This window comes from Eubalaena glacialis, chromosome 19 (assembly GCF_028564815.1).
Source record: "Eubalaena glacialis isolate mEubGla1 chromosome 19, mEubGla1.1.hap2.+ XY, whole genome shotgun sequence".
Taxonomy (NCBI): Eukaryota; Metazoa; Chordata; class Mammalia; order Artiodactyla; family Balaenidae; genus Eubalaena; species Eubalaena glacialis.
This window is the reverse complement of record NC_083734.1, coordinates 62,895,117-62,909,323: the sequence shown is the minus strand read 5'-3', so window position 1 is coordinate 62,909,323 and position 14,207 is coordinate 62,895,117. Positions and strand designations below refer to the sequence as shown.

General features: G+C 33.5%; 1 protein-coding gene across 13 annotated transcripts in view; it reads left to right on the top strand.

Annotated features, from left to right (window-relative positions):
* The window catches only part of CEP112 (centrosomal protein 112), a 415,119-nt gene that overhangs the window by 47,392 nt on the left and 353,520 nt on the right, over positions 1 to 14,207 (top strand). For 11 of the 13 annotated variants that reach the window (XM_061177076.1, XM_061177069.1, XM_061177081.1 and 8 more), the window contains 2 exons: positions 5,891 to 5,938; positions 6,203 to 6,280. The exons of 1 other annotated variant lie outside the window; for it this stretch is intronic. In XM_061177076.1, the coding sequence (XP_061033059.1) occupies positions 5,891 to 5,938; positions 6,203 to 6,280 (126 nt within the window). Of the gene's footprint in view, positions 1 to 5,890; positions 5,943 to 6,202; positions 6,281 to 14,207 lie in introns of those variants that run through there. One more of the 13 variants, XM_061177074.1, reaches the window with a different exon arrangement.

The following is a 14,207-nucleotide window of genomic DNA, read 5'->3' as shown; positions in this document are numbered from 1 at the left end:
TTTGACATTGATGACTGAATTTATTTTATGCTATAGAAAGAGTTTTGGCAGTTCTTCTGACGGATGCTGTGACTTAAAAACGCTTATTCTAGTTGTGCTGCTAGTAATATATTGCCCGAGAATGTCCTTTCCTCTAAGACAGCTTAAATATCAGATAAAGTGTCTTTCTGTTTTTCTGGAACCTTGGAGCATCTCTATTTGATCAACATTAGTTAGTCTATAAGGAGGTCAGTTTGACCAAGTCCTGAATAATCTGAAGAAACAAACTGACAGAACTCTTTGTAACCGAACAGTTCTGCTAAAAAACTTAACAAAATAAAATGTTAAAAGCCAGTTTTCATTAGAGAGCATTCAGATATCTGTATTTATGTCTAGTTTAAATTTTTATTTATTTTATTATTGTGACACTGTTTTTCAAACAAGAAATGTTCTGTCACGTGATTTATTCATGCTATTGGAACTAAATTATTTTTGGCTTTGCTTTCTGTATAATATTTTGTTAGACTTTACTGTTTCACGTAAGTTCTTTTTATCTTCCATTTTGGACATTCCTTATTGTGGTATTCTTTCTTGAGGTATTATGAGAGAACAAGAAGTCTTCTAAAAGAGCATGAAGAAAGTAAATGTTAAGACTTTACAGATTGCTGCAAGTCCATGTTACTTGTGGATTACAAAGTGGGAACGTTTAACTTCAAAGCACGTCTGGCTGCTGTTATAAAATCAGAAAATAAATTGCTTATTTCCCTCAAATAGACTAAAGAACATGCTCTACTATGCATAGTTCTCATTACATATTAAAAGTGGGTATGAGACAAACTCAGTGTATTGTAAATGAATAACAACAACAGGAGATTTATACTTGTTTACAGTGTTCATTCTTGCTTTTAAATATTAGAATAGACTTTTTTTTTTGGTCAACTTGAGAGAGGAAATTTATGATAACAGGATGAGTCCTTAATTTCTGTATTTAATGGTTTTTAAAGATGAAGAGGATGAAATAGGAGTTATTTTTGCATAGTTGAGAGGCTACATTGTAATTAGCTAAACCAATATTTTGTACCCTGCTTATAAATGTAGAGCCGGGTAAAAATAAGTCACAGATGGTTTTCTTGGCTTTTGGTTTTAAATTTTAAGCTTAATTAGAGCTTGAGCATCTTTGGGAATTCTCTGTTTCCCTCTTCCTTTATTTTCCCCCTTATATTTAATTCTGCTTCATGAATTAGGGTTTTATATGCATGCGTCTTTGAAGGACTTACTTTCTATGCTGGTTTTCTCCATTCCAAAAATAGAGAATGGTTACTTACTTTTCATATATATACCTTCAGACAATAAATATTTATTGAGTGTACTTTGCTGCCTGCTGGAAATTTGCTGCCTCTATTTTTCAAAAAGTTGTGTGTATATAGTACAGTGTTATTTACTAAAGACGATGCCTCTTTCTCTGGTATGATATCTCAGTAGATTTTATTATTATCTTTACTTAATAAATGTTTCCCAAAGTAAACGCACGAATTCATACACCCAACAGTAGTGCTCCACGTCTGGAACACTTCTATTGTCAAATTTTTAACGTATGCCAATCTAGTGGCTGTAAAATACCATCTCTTTGTGGTATTACTTTACATGTTTCATATTTCTAAACAGATTGAGCATATTTTCATGTTTATGTTATTCAGATTTCCTCATCAGTGAAATGTGTCTCAAGTTTTTCCCATTTTTTTTTTTTTCTAATGGGCTGTTGTTCTTTCTTTTATTTTAAAAGAACTTCTTTACACATTGTGTAGACTAACTGTTTGTGCAAATATCTCCAGTTTATGGCTTGCCTTTTCAATTTATTTATAATATTTTTTTTAGAGAGACGTTCTTACTTAAAGTGGTCAAATTTGTTATTTCTTTTTTGTTTATACTTTTTTTATGTGTTGTTTAAAGAAATCTTCTCTACTCCAAGACCATGAAGTCATTCTTCTCAGTTGTCTTCTGAAAGTTTTTATAGTTCTGCTTTTAATTATAAGTACTTAATCCTTTGGGAATTTATTATACATGGTGTGAGGAAGGGATCTGCTCTTATTTTCTTCCTCTTATTGAACATATCCTTATTTTCTCAGTAATTTGCAGTGCTATATCTTTCATGAATCATATTCTTATATATATTTGAGTTTCTGATACTTTCCAGTTAGTTCCTTTGAGTTATTTTCATTACTATAGTTTTATTATGTCTTGTAAGGCAACCCACCTTGATTTTTTTTCTTCAGGCATGTCTTGGCTATCCTTGTCCCTTTATTTATTTATATACATTTTATAATGAGCTTATTAGATTTTCCAAAAACCCTATTGAGATTTTGGTTTGGATAAATTTAGTCACTAGATCTAGTTAAGGGGAATTGACATTTTTATAATATTGAGGCTATCCAAAAACATGGTTTCACACTCTTTTTATTTCAGTCTTAATGTCTTTCAGAAAAAACTTAATTATTTTCTCCATAAAGGGTTTATGAATGTTTTCTTAGATTTACTTTTAAGAGTTATATATTGTTTTATGATTATAAATGATGTCTTTGTAAAATCATCTTTTTTCCTAGATGAGTTTTGCTAATTTATAGAAATGCAGCTGACTTTTACATATTGGCATCCAGCAACTTTGCTGAGCTCTTATTTGGTCAGCCTCTACTTAACATCTTTCTATTTTTTGTCTTTATTTGTTGTGTTCTTTATGAACTTCCTGAAATTATTTAAAACTTGTACTTGAATATATATTGTTCTAGTGGATGTAAATATCATCAAATATTGACCTGCAGGAGAGTGGCCTACCTTAAGTGGGCTGTCCAAAAAAGCCTGATGAATCAGAGCACTGCAGACAGGGGAGTCAAAAGGGGGGCTGTATGACAGTTTTCTTCTGTTTCATGGATTTTTTTTTTTTTTTAAAGTGTCAATTTCTTTATTTATTTATATTTATTTTTGGCTGTTTTGGGTCTTTGTTTCTGTGCGAGGGCTTTCTCTAGTTGCGGCAAGCGGGGGCCGCTCTTCATCGCGGTGCGCGGGCCTCTCACTGTCGTGGCCTCTCCTGTTGCGGAGCACAAGCTCCAGATGTGCAGGCTCAGTAGTTGTGGCTCACGGGCCTAGTTGCTCCGCGGCATGTGGGATCTTCCCAGACCAGGGCTCGAACCCGTGTCCCCTGCATTGGCAGGCAGATTCTCAACCGCTGCGCCACCAGGGAAGCCTGTTTCATGGATTTTTAAAAAAGTGATTCCTTCTGCTGACAGGTTTTGATTTTGATGTTCTATTTTTTTTACAGTAAGCTTTTATGGACATCAGATTCTTTTTTCTGTTCATGATTATTTCTATTAGGTTTTTCTGAACAAGCAATAGCCAGTGAGCATATGAGAGTGGTGGCTTGGGTAGCTTACTTTATTTCTTAGTTCAGGAAGGCTCCCTTCTCCTGCTCCACTGAACTGCAGTATCTTTAGTAGATGGTGCCTTCTGTGGTTGTCATTTTGGCCTGTCTTCAGATTCCTTGATTTCTTCTTGTTTCCGTAGGGCCCTTTTCTGTAGCCCCTTTTTCTTTTTTCGTCATGGACAGCCTTCCTTCCAGGGCCCTCCCTCTACTGCAGAAGTGCTCGCTTCCTAAGACTGCCTTCTCTGGCCCACACCCCGTGACCCTCTTTGACTCCTCTGTCTCCAGCACTCTCATCTCTCAGGCTTTTTGTCTGACCCACTTAAGCCACTTTCCTTCTACAGGTCAATATTTGATGACATTTATGTCCCACCACTAGTAGGACCCTCAGGACTTGCTTTTTTTCCATGTTATCACTCAGGTTTGGCTTAGGATCTAATTCTGCTGATTTGTGATCTTTCTTTGGCCACTTATATGTTATTCGAATTTTTTGTAATCTCTTTCTCCTTGTTGTGATGTAGGCATTGGTGATGGGTATTAATAAAAATAAATGCTCTCTTTGTTCATCTGTATGGATTTTTGGAGGATGGGGATAGAAATTTAAATTCAGGCAGTTGCCATTACTTTATGGGAACCAGCCTCCAGGTGAAAGAAATTATTTTGTAAATGTCTTCTAATCTAGGTGCAGAAATATAGTTATTCTTCAGATCCTATCTGTTGCTGTAGAGGCTCAAAATTTTGTTTTTGAATTTTATTGAAGTATAGTTGATTTACAATGTTGTGTTAATTTCTGCTATACAGCAAAGTGACTCAGTTATACATATATATATTCTTTTTCATATTCTTTTCCATTGTGGTTTATTAAAGGATACTGAATATAGTTCCCTGTGCTATACAGTAGGACCCTGTTGTTTATCCATCCTATATTAAAATTCTTTTTGGTTAAGTTCTATTTTTAATTTCATTGCCACTATATTCTTTGATTAATTGATTCTTTACCCCGAACTTTATTGTCAAATTGGGTATGGATTGTTCATCTTCCATGATTATTAATTATAATACACCATTTGAGAAGCTTTTTGAAAACACAATGGGATTTTGGAGGAGTGGAGCCCAGTAATATATATTTGAAAAAGTTTGTCAGTTGATGCTAATGGTTTACTTCAGGGTAAGAACCACTATCCTAGGTTGAAGTCATAATTAGTGTTACATTTATATTCTTGTACATTTTGAGGTTATCCATGTAGCAAATTGTGAGTTTATGATGTTAAGAGATTGGAATTCCATGATAATGATTTTTAATTATCACTTCATTTGTGGATCAAATAGTTGAGATAACAATCAGTGTTTCTAATTGATCATATAGTACATTAATTCAATAAATATTTCATTGAAAGTCTGCTACATGCTAAGTATTATGCTAGCTTCCAGGAATACAAAATTGAGAAGTCATCATCCTTGCACTCAACTGAGCTTAAAGACAGATGTGGAGACATACTGATAAACACGTAAATATAACAGAAGAGCCATGAGAGACACACAGCGTACTTCAGGAGATGATAAGAGGGTGGGATCAGGTGTAGTTTGCCCCTTCCTTCCTTCTTTTCTTTCTTCTTTCCTTCTTTCTTCTCTTCCTTCCTTCCTCCCTTCCTTCCTTTATTCCTTCTTACTGAATATTTGTGGGACACCCACTACCTACTGGGTCCTGTGGTGGATGTCGGGATAGGTGTGTTACAAGACAGGCATAGTCTGTTTTCGGAGTCCACAATCTTTTGCAGAAGATAGATGTTAGATCACAAAAAGGAGATGAACCTCCAGGATACTGCTGCAGTAGTAGGAAGTTAACTAAATTTCCTGGTGGAGACATTCCTGAACTGAGAGTCTGGAATAAGTTAACCACATGAAGAAGTTGGGAGAATGATTTCACAGGTTGCAAAGACTCAGATATGGGAGAGAGTGTAGTGCTTTCAAGGTAAAGCAAGTTGTTTGGTGTCCTTGGAACATAGGGTATGCTGGGGGATAGAAAGGTAGATGTAGGAGGAATCCGAAAGGAATTTTGTATTCCAGTTCTTATTATGGAGGTAAAGTTAAGGATTCATACATCAAATCTGCCTGGGAGTGTAGCAATTAAATTGGGACTTGAAGGATGATAGGAGGGTACTTATAGGGGTCAGAGGGGTAGACAGAGGTAGAGAGGCACAGGAAGAGCTACCGTATTCTGGTGATGTAGGTCATTCAGGGTCCTGGGGGATGAAATGTGAGGTGAGGAGAAGTGGGGATGAGGCTGGGTGGTTAGGCTGTGAGAGGGTTATGCAGGTGCATTTATGGCACAAAGGAGTTTATGCTTTATATTTTATTTGTTCATGGGGCACTAAAAATATATTATGCAATACCCATTCTAAGAAACATACTAAATATTAAGACATATGGAAAACATTTTCATTATAGTTTAATTAAAACTCAAATATTAATGTCTTTATTTTATTTTAAAATTTTCAGATAGAAAATCCTCGGTACCTGAGACAGAAGCCTATCCCAGTTACTTTGGTAGGTGAGAAATGCATTGAACTTTTCCTACAGTCAGATATTTTAAAAGAAAATAATCCTCAAGTTATTTAGAGAAAATAATGCAAGTCCACATTATGAAGCATAATAGTCCTATTAATCCTATCGCTTGGAAGTGAATAAATCACTATTTTTCTCCAATATTGGTATTATTTTGGCATGAACTTCAGCCAATTTAGAGTTCACTTTTTCATAAACCAGGCCTGAAAAAGGCCTGGTATTGAATGACTCTTCCTCATTCAACAGATGACTCCCAAATTCAGCCTGAGAAAATCCAGCAGTCTCCAGGATGATCAGTTACTGTCTCGAATGCATGAGAAGGAGGTAGGATCGAGATATTTCTGATATATCTAATTTATTAAACAATTTTTGTATTTTGTGTAATGTGAATTTTCAGGTTAGAATAAGGAAGCATGGTAGGAAGAGGTTGTCATTGGTACGGATATAAAATACTGATGCAGGTAAGGCAGGGTTGTCTTCAACTTTGTGATGCCTGTCTTCCATTTTGTGTGTCCTGGCTCCAGGCCTGCTGGACAGATTGTGCTGAGGGGCTCTCTCCTGACTATCAATTCCTGATTATCAGGCCTATCAATTCCTGATTATCAGGGCCTATCAATTCCTGATTATCAGGGCCTATCAATTCCTGATTATCAGGGCCTATCAATTCCTGATTATCAGGGCCTATCAATTCCTGATTATCAGGCCTATCAGTTCCTGATTATCAGGGCCTGGGGGGAATGGCAGGTTTTAGAAGCAGTATCTTTGACCTCAGTGAATCCCTTCATCCTCTCTTTATCTCAACTTCCTCATAATGTATCTTTCTAATTTCACTATTTTTACTGTTTCTGCTATTTTAAATTGATCTGCTAAATTCAGCTATGCTAGAGATGCTATGGGACACAATGTACTATCTTTCTTTGATCATTTGAAAATAGAATTATTAAAGAGGCAGTGGTGTTTATTGGTTAGGAGCAAAGGCTATGGAGTCAAGAATATGTGGATATAAATCCTCGTTACCAGCTATGTGAAAATGGGCAGATACCTATCCTCCCTGAGTCTCAGTTTCTTCATCTTACTTGGGAGGTGTCTGCTTTACAGGATTAGTAGGAAGATTTTGTAGTCTTTGGGTACCTGTGTACTCCACATGTATAATAGTAGTCATTAATTTGCTTTATTATTTTCTTTTAAAAACTTTTGTTCTGGAAAATTTAAAAATCATCATTATTATTTTATTTTTGCTTATGACACCAAGATGAAACACCGGTCATCTGTGTGGTACGACGAAAGACAGTTAGATTAGGAACCTGAAAAATTATGTCCTTAATCTGCCTTAACCATTTTCTAGTTATATGACCCAGGGAAGTCAAGAATATTAGTTTAATTTTTGTTTAAACAGGGTTGTTACGAAGTCAAATGAGAACAGTGAGTATGTATGTAACTTGTAAATGGTAATGCACTATTTAAATGGGCAAACTGTGAAAAATATTATTGGACTTAGATTAATGGTTCTAATTAATTTATTTCAATAATTTTGTCTTTCATTTTTTTCTTTCATTTTAATGGGAGGCTTCTAAGAATTTCTGAAATTTAATTTCAATTTGGGTATTTTCAACATGATAGAGTTTTCTTACCATCCTATTTATAAAATATCACAGAATGATATTTTTCTTAGATATCCCATACAATATCATGAGCGTATAAGTTTATTTTTGTTGATAACAGAGGAGGAAGCGCTATTTTTTCTTTTAAATTTCTTTTTTTTAAAAAGTATTCATTTATTTTAATTAATTGATATCAGAGTATAGTTGCTTTACAATGTTGTGTTAGTTTCTGCTTTATAACAAAGTGAATCAGCTATACATATACATATATCCCCATATCTCCTCTCTCTTGCGTCTCCCTCCCACCCTCCCCATCCCACCCCTCTAGGTGGTCACAAAGCACCGAGGTGATCTCCCTGTGCTATGCGGCTGCTTCCCACTAGCTATCTATTTACAGTTGGTAGTGTATATATGTCCATGCCACTCTCTCACTTCGTCCCAGCTTACCCTTCCCACTCCCTGTGTCCTCAAGTCTGACTATTTTTGATGAAATTTTTTGATCATATTTTTTCTCCATCCTAAAATATTTAAAAGTATATGCTGAGTTGCCCCAGTGTGAGAATTATCTTAGTTTCATCTTTCTTTTAAAGTAGTATTTGTGATTATAAAATAATTTGTGGATTTTTATTAAAGAAAATTTGGAAAATATAGACGTATGTAAAGAGGGAAATAAAATCATCTATGAAATAAAAACACTGGTAAAATATCATTGGGTTGTCTTTTAGTCTTTTCTTTATGTATCCTGTAAACATGTTATTTTTCTTTAGAAAATTGAGATGATATCATATACATTGTTTTGTATAACTCAAGTATTTTATACTACTAAATATTGTTCCTAAGCATTTATTTTCAATGGCTGTATTATAGTTCATATTATAGAATTATCCCCAGTTAATTTAAATTGTCCCTATTGTTGGGTATTGAGATTGAGTTTTTACTAATATAAATAATTTTGGGAAGAATGTCCTTATATGTCTGTCTTTATATGCATTCTAAATATTTCTATGGGGTAATGAATTATGTCTTACATGGTAAATTGAAATAATGGATCTTTGTAAGTTTAGTATCATAAACAGTTTAACCTCTAAAATAAAAATTAATGCTTGGAAGTGTCATGAACATTGTATGTGATTATAAGGTATAAGTAAAGGATGTATTATATGCAAAAATGAGAATGAATATAAAAAGGCAAAGATAATTAGGAGCCATTTGAAGGCAAAGGAAGGTAGCAGTTTAGATTGCCTTTGTAAATATAAAAAGACTAATTATATTTTTAATACAGAACATGTGGGTTTTTTTAAGTTTTTTTCAGTTTCAGGAGATAGTTCTTTAATATTTTCATTTTTGAAATAGAGAATACTAATCATTAAAAGAAAGATATTCAGACTTTAGGAAAAACATTGATTTTCCTGAATTACATGTGTATCTCTATGCTAAACATAATATAACTGTTAGAGATCATGGTGTTTCCCCTGTTCTGGTCACTAGAAAGATCAGAGCTTCCACAGCATATTTTCAGCAACTGTAATATTTTATGACATGTACTTTTGTGTGCTGTCCTAAATCTTTGTCCTTAGTGGTCTCTTTCTATTTCATATTCTTTTCAATTTTTTGTCTATGTACTTTAATCTTATTATATTTGTATATATCAATATTTATGTAACTGTCTCAAATTCTTTCTAGAATGGTGCATGAATAGATGGATAAATAAAGTCCATTTCCAAAAAAAAAAGAATAACAAAAAAGAAAATACTAACCATACCGCTTTAATATTTTTGTCTGTTTTCAAGAGATAGTTTTCTAACTTGGATTTTTCCCTAAACTTAAATGCATAGTTACACTGTGATATGTGTAGTTATCCTTTAGAAGGATGATCTTATGTCTACTTGATTAAGTCACTTTTGTTAGACATATACTTATGGGCATGAGGATAAATGCTTTTCTGTTTTGAAATTCAGCAGGCTCTTGCATGTTCACATCAGACAACCCTGATGTGTCTTGTACATGTTCTCATCTACAAATGCTTTTGTTGTTGCTGGGTGGCATTTTAAAAATAAGAAATAGCATTGTTTCAAGTGAGTTAAGTTTATTTTAAAATTAAATATTAAATATTAAATAAAATAGTAATCTTCATTTCCTCAACACCTGATCTTTTCTCTTCAAGGTAATCATTGCAGAAAATTTAATGTGTATTCTCTTTAAAAGTTTCCAGGAATATCTCATTTTTAAAATACAAATAAGATCCTAGAGCATACTCTATATACTGTTTCATTTTGCTTTTTAAATGCTAACATATATTCTGATGATTTTTTTATATCAGTAGTATGGCATCATCTTTTTAAATAGTTGCATTGTATTTTATTTTACTGATGGACCACATTTTATTAATATAGATTCCTACTGAGGGATAGAGGTTATGTATTTTGCTACAACAAATAGTGTTTCAAGAATATCCCTGTGTATATTTTTATGTATTGCGTATTTCTTCTTATATAATAAATTCTGTGAAATTGAATTGGCCAGTAACAGGGTTGCAGGTTTAAATTTTTGATTGACATTGACAGATTGCCCTTAAAATGAGGTTATGTCTGCCTCAGGCTGCAGGCTTGGGTGAGAGCAGGGAGTGACCGCCAGTGGGTGTGAGAGTTCCTTTTTGGAGTGATGAAAATGTCCTAAATTAGACTGTGGTGATGTTGCATAATTCTCTGATGTATTAAAAGACATTGAATTGTATATTTTAAGTGGGTGAATGTTATAGTATGTGAATTATGTATATCTTAATAAACTATTAAAAAAGGTTAGGTCTATTTGTACTTGGACCAATAGTGTATGAGAGTGTCTATTTTCCCATTTTATCATCAACACTGAATTATAAACATTTTTGATTATCTGTGAGATGAAAAATAGTATCTTGCTGCTTTGATATTTCCATTGCTTTTATTGTAAGTGAGAATGAACGTATTTTTTGTCTGTTTATTATCTTTTTAATTTCACTTTTGTGAGCTGTCTTTTCTTATACCTTTCCATATTTTTGTTAAATTGTTTGTCTTCATTGTGATTCCTAAGAACAATTTATATGTTAAGGAATTGAGGTCTTTGTCATATATCTTACAAGTATTTTTCTCTGTATGTCTTTTGATTTATTTCTATTTTTTTAATGTATAGAAGTTTTCTTTTCAGTAGTTGGATCTATCAGTCTTTTCTCTATGGCTTCTGGTTTTTGTGTTTTGTAGAAAAGACTTTCTTATTCCAAGATTATGAAAAAAATTCATATTTTTGTCTCTTTTTAAATCTTATTTTTGTATTTAAATCTCAGATCCATTTCACAGGGTTTTACTATGAGTAGTGATGATAATCTAGGTTAGTCAATTCTTAATGTTATAAAATCAAAATTTAGGAAGTTGAAATGCTTAAGTTTAAGAATGCAGTAAGTATGGAGAGAATTGAGTGACATGAAATTCTATACAGATTACAGAGTTTGTCTGTGTTTAATAAATGATTTAATTCTTTTGATGCTTTAGAGAGTCCTAAAATATTTAATTAGCCTTTGGAAATCAAACTTTATAAAACACAACTTCCATTTTAAGTTTATAACTGTGGAAAATACCTTAGATGTTAAATGAGTAATATTTGCAATATTATTTTATTAGAGTTGAAGAACTGTAGTAGTTTTCTTTTGATTGGTAAAAACACACCTATAAAATATTTTAAGATTAGAAGTTTTTCTCAATTTATTTGGCATTATGGGAAGACGTTCGGTGACCGTGATCCTTTATTTTAACCTTAGTCTGTCATTCACAAACATACTTGGACTTGTTTGCCTTTGTAATTGCTAAACACATTTCCTGTGATATCCACATCACAGAATTGTGTGACCTTGAACACCATCAAGCAGTGGGGTTCTTTTTTTTTTTTTTTAGTATTCTTAAAAAAGATTTCTGACATAGATTAAGACATTTGGAAAACTGTTGTCACTGAAAATGAAAGAAGAGACAACACAAGGGGAGATCAATTTTCAGAGCAACCATCAGTTTTCAGAGAACAGACAGTAGAAACTGCTCTTTTTGTGAAATAGAGTATTTCCTTTGAACTTCACCTCCACCCATATTGAATGTTCCCACCCATTGCCTAAAAAGGGATGTTGCTTCTTTCTTACACAGAATGCCAATTAGGCATTTTTTCCTTTTGCAAATCTACTAGTTAAATGTAGAATTTAAATAAATCCAAGATGATGTAATCTACAGTCACTGACGTAATAAATGAGAGAATTTATATTTTAAAACATTTCTTATGAATATAGCATTCAGATACATGCAGTCTTACAAACTATAATAAATAATTATACAAAGGAGAACCATTGGAAAGTGCATGCAGGCAAGGATGAGATCATTGCCAAGATGTCAGCAGCCTGCTGTCTGACTCTTCCCCATCTTACCTCATCCATCTCCCCCAGCAGTAACTGCTATCCTGACTTCTCTGGTAATTTCCCTCCTTTGTTTTTAAACTTGACTTTACCACCAATGCCTGCATTCTTAAAAATGAAAATATTTCTGTTTTAGTGGATTTTGAACTTCATTTAAATGAAACTAAACTTCACATATTTTTTTGCTCAATAGTATGTGGATGACGTTCATCCTTGTTACGCCGTTTAGCTATAGTTGGCTTCATTTGCATTACTTTCTATTCAGTGAATCTTCCACAGTTTCTTGCCATTTTGTCGATGAATCTATTCTAATTTTTGACTTTTGCAAACAATAACCCTATGAACAATCTTGTACATGTTTCCTGACACACATGTACAAGAGTTTCTCTAGGGCAGTGGTTCTCAGAGTGTGGGCTGTGAACCCTGTGGTCCCCAAGACTCTTTCATGAGGTCTATGAGGTCAAAATTATTTTTGTAATAATTTAAAAATGTTATTTATTTTTTTACTGTATTGACACTTGCATTGAAGTTGGAAACACAGTGCTGGGTAAAACTATATCCTAACCCACATCAAGGCAGTGGCACCAAATTGTACTGGTAGGCATATTCTTCACTGTCACATGCTCACAGGGAAAAAATTACCAATCTTATTTAAGAATGTCCTCGATGAAGCAAGTAGAAAATTATTAATTTTATTAAATCTTGTACCTCAAACATGCATCTTCTGGATATCTGAGTGACGAAATGGAACCATGTATAAAGAACTTATGGTTCATATCCAAGTGCGTATCAACGTGCCAGAGGCAAAACCCTTGTGTGCTTTTTTTCAGTTATGAATTGCAATAGCTGCTGTTCTTGTGGAATATCATATTTATTTGAAAGAATGACTGAGGGACAAAATATGGTTATTTGGACTTGGATATTGTCAGACATTTTCTCAAAAATGAACAAATTGAGCCTGTCACTTTAAGCAAAACAACTGACCATATTTGCTGCTGGTGATAAAATTTGACCTTTTAATACAAATTAGAATTTTGGCAACCTTGTATCAGTCACTGTGAGCTCGAGAACTTTCCAATACTAAGACCTTTCCAATGAGATCTGTGGTGATATGAAACAGTGTGAAGTTTTTATATTATGTAATGAAATTTTCGATATTTGGAAATCTCTATAACTCATTGAACTGATGTTTTCCAAATGAGTAATGGTTGATGTTATAAAATCACGCATAGGTAAAAGAGCCATTCCAAGTTCAAGATAGACCAATAGAACTTACTGTGACAGTGTGAAAAGTTTCATATTCTACAATGCAAGTAACTTTAAAAACCTAGCACTTATGAGTGTTGGTTTACTTAAAAAGAATATCAACAATTATTCAGAAAGGGTATTAAAATACTCCACTTTACAACTACGTATTTCTGTAAGGAAACATTTAAGGAAGAACTATATTCCAGTATTACACAGGTTCTTAGAGATTGTGGAGGAGGAGGGAATACTTCTCAACTGCTTTTATTAGGCAGTCCCGACATGGTTAAAACCAAAAAGAACATTCCAAGAAACAAATCAAGTCCCCGTAAAAATAAAAATGTAGTAACGAAGTTCATTGTTAATACATTGAGAACAGACTTTTATTTAGTAAATGATCCTGGTACAACCTTTCATTTACTTGGAAGAAAATAAAATTGGGTCCTCTCCTCTAAAAACAAAAATAAACAAAAACAAATTCTGGATGTACCTTTAACCTGTAGAGGCCCAGACAAAAAAAGTTTCAAAACAACAAAAATCTTGACATCAGAAGATCTTTCTAACCCAAAAACCTTTCCAAACCCAGAACGTATAAAAGAAATGATAGAAATATTTGACTCAAGTGAAATAAAGACTTTGTAAGGTAAAAAAATACAACAAAAGATCAATAGAAAAATAATCGATTTGGGGAAAATATTTGAAACAGACTGTCTTAATGTGTACAGCATACCACGTTTTACTGATTGACAGACAGAAGCGTGGATTAAAATTGTGAAAGGGCATTTCATAGAAGACCAGATTCATAAGGCCCCAAAACATGTGAAAAGGGGCTAACACACAGTAGTTTTCAGGGAAATGCAACTTAGAGTAGTAGTGAGATATCTACTCTTGGTGGAAATGTGAATTTGCCTATAACAGAGGGCAAAACCTATTAAGATATAGCCACCATCGAACCGTTGGCATGTCTTTTGAGAATCCACCC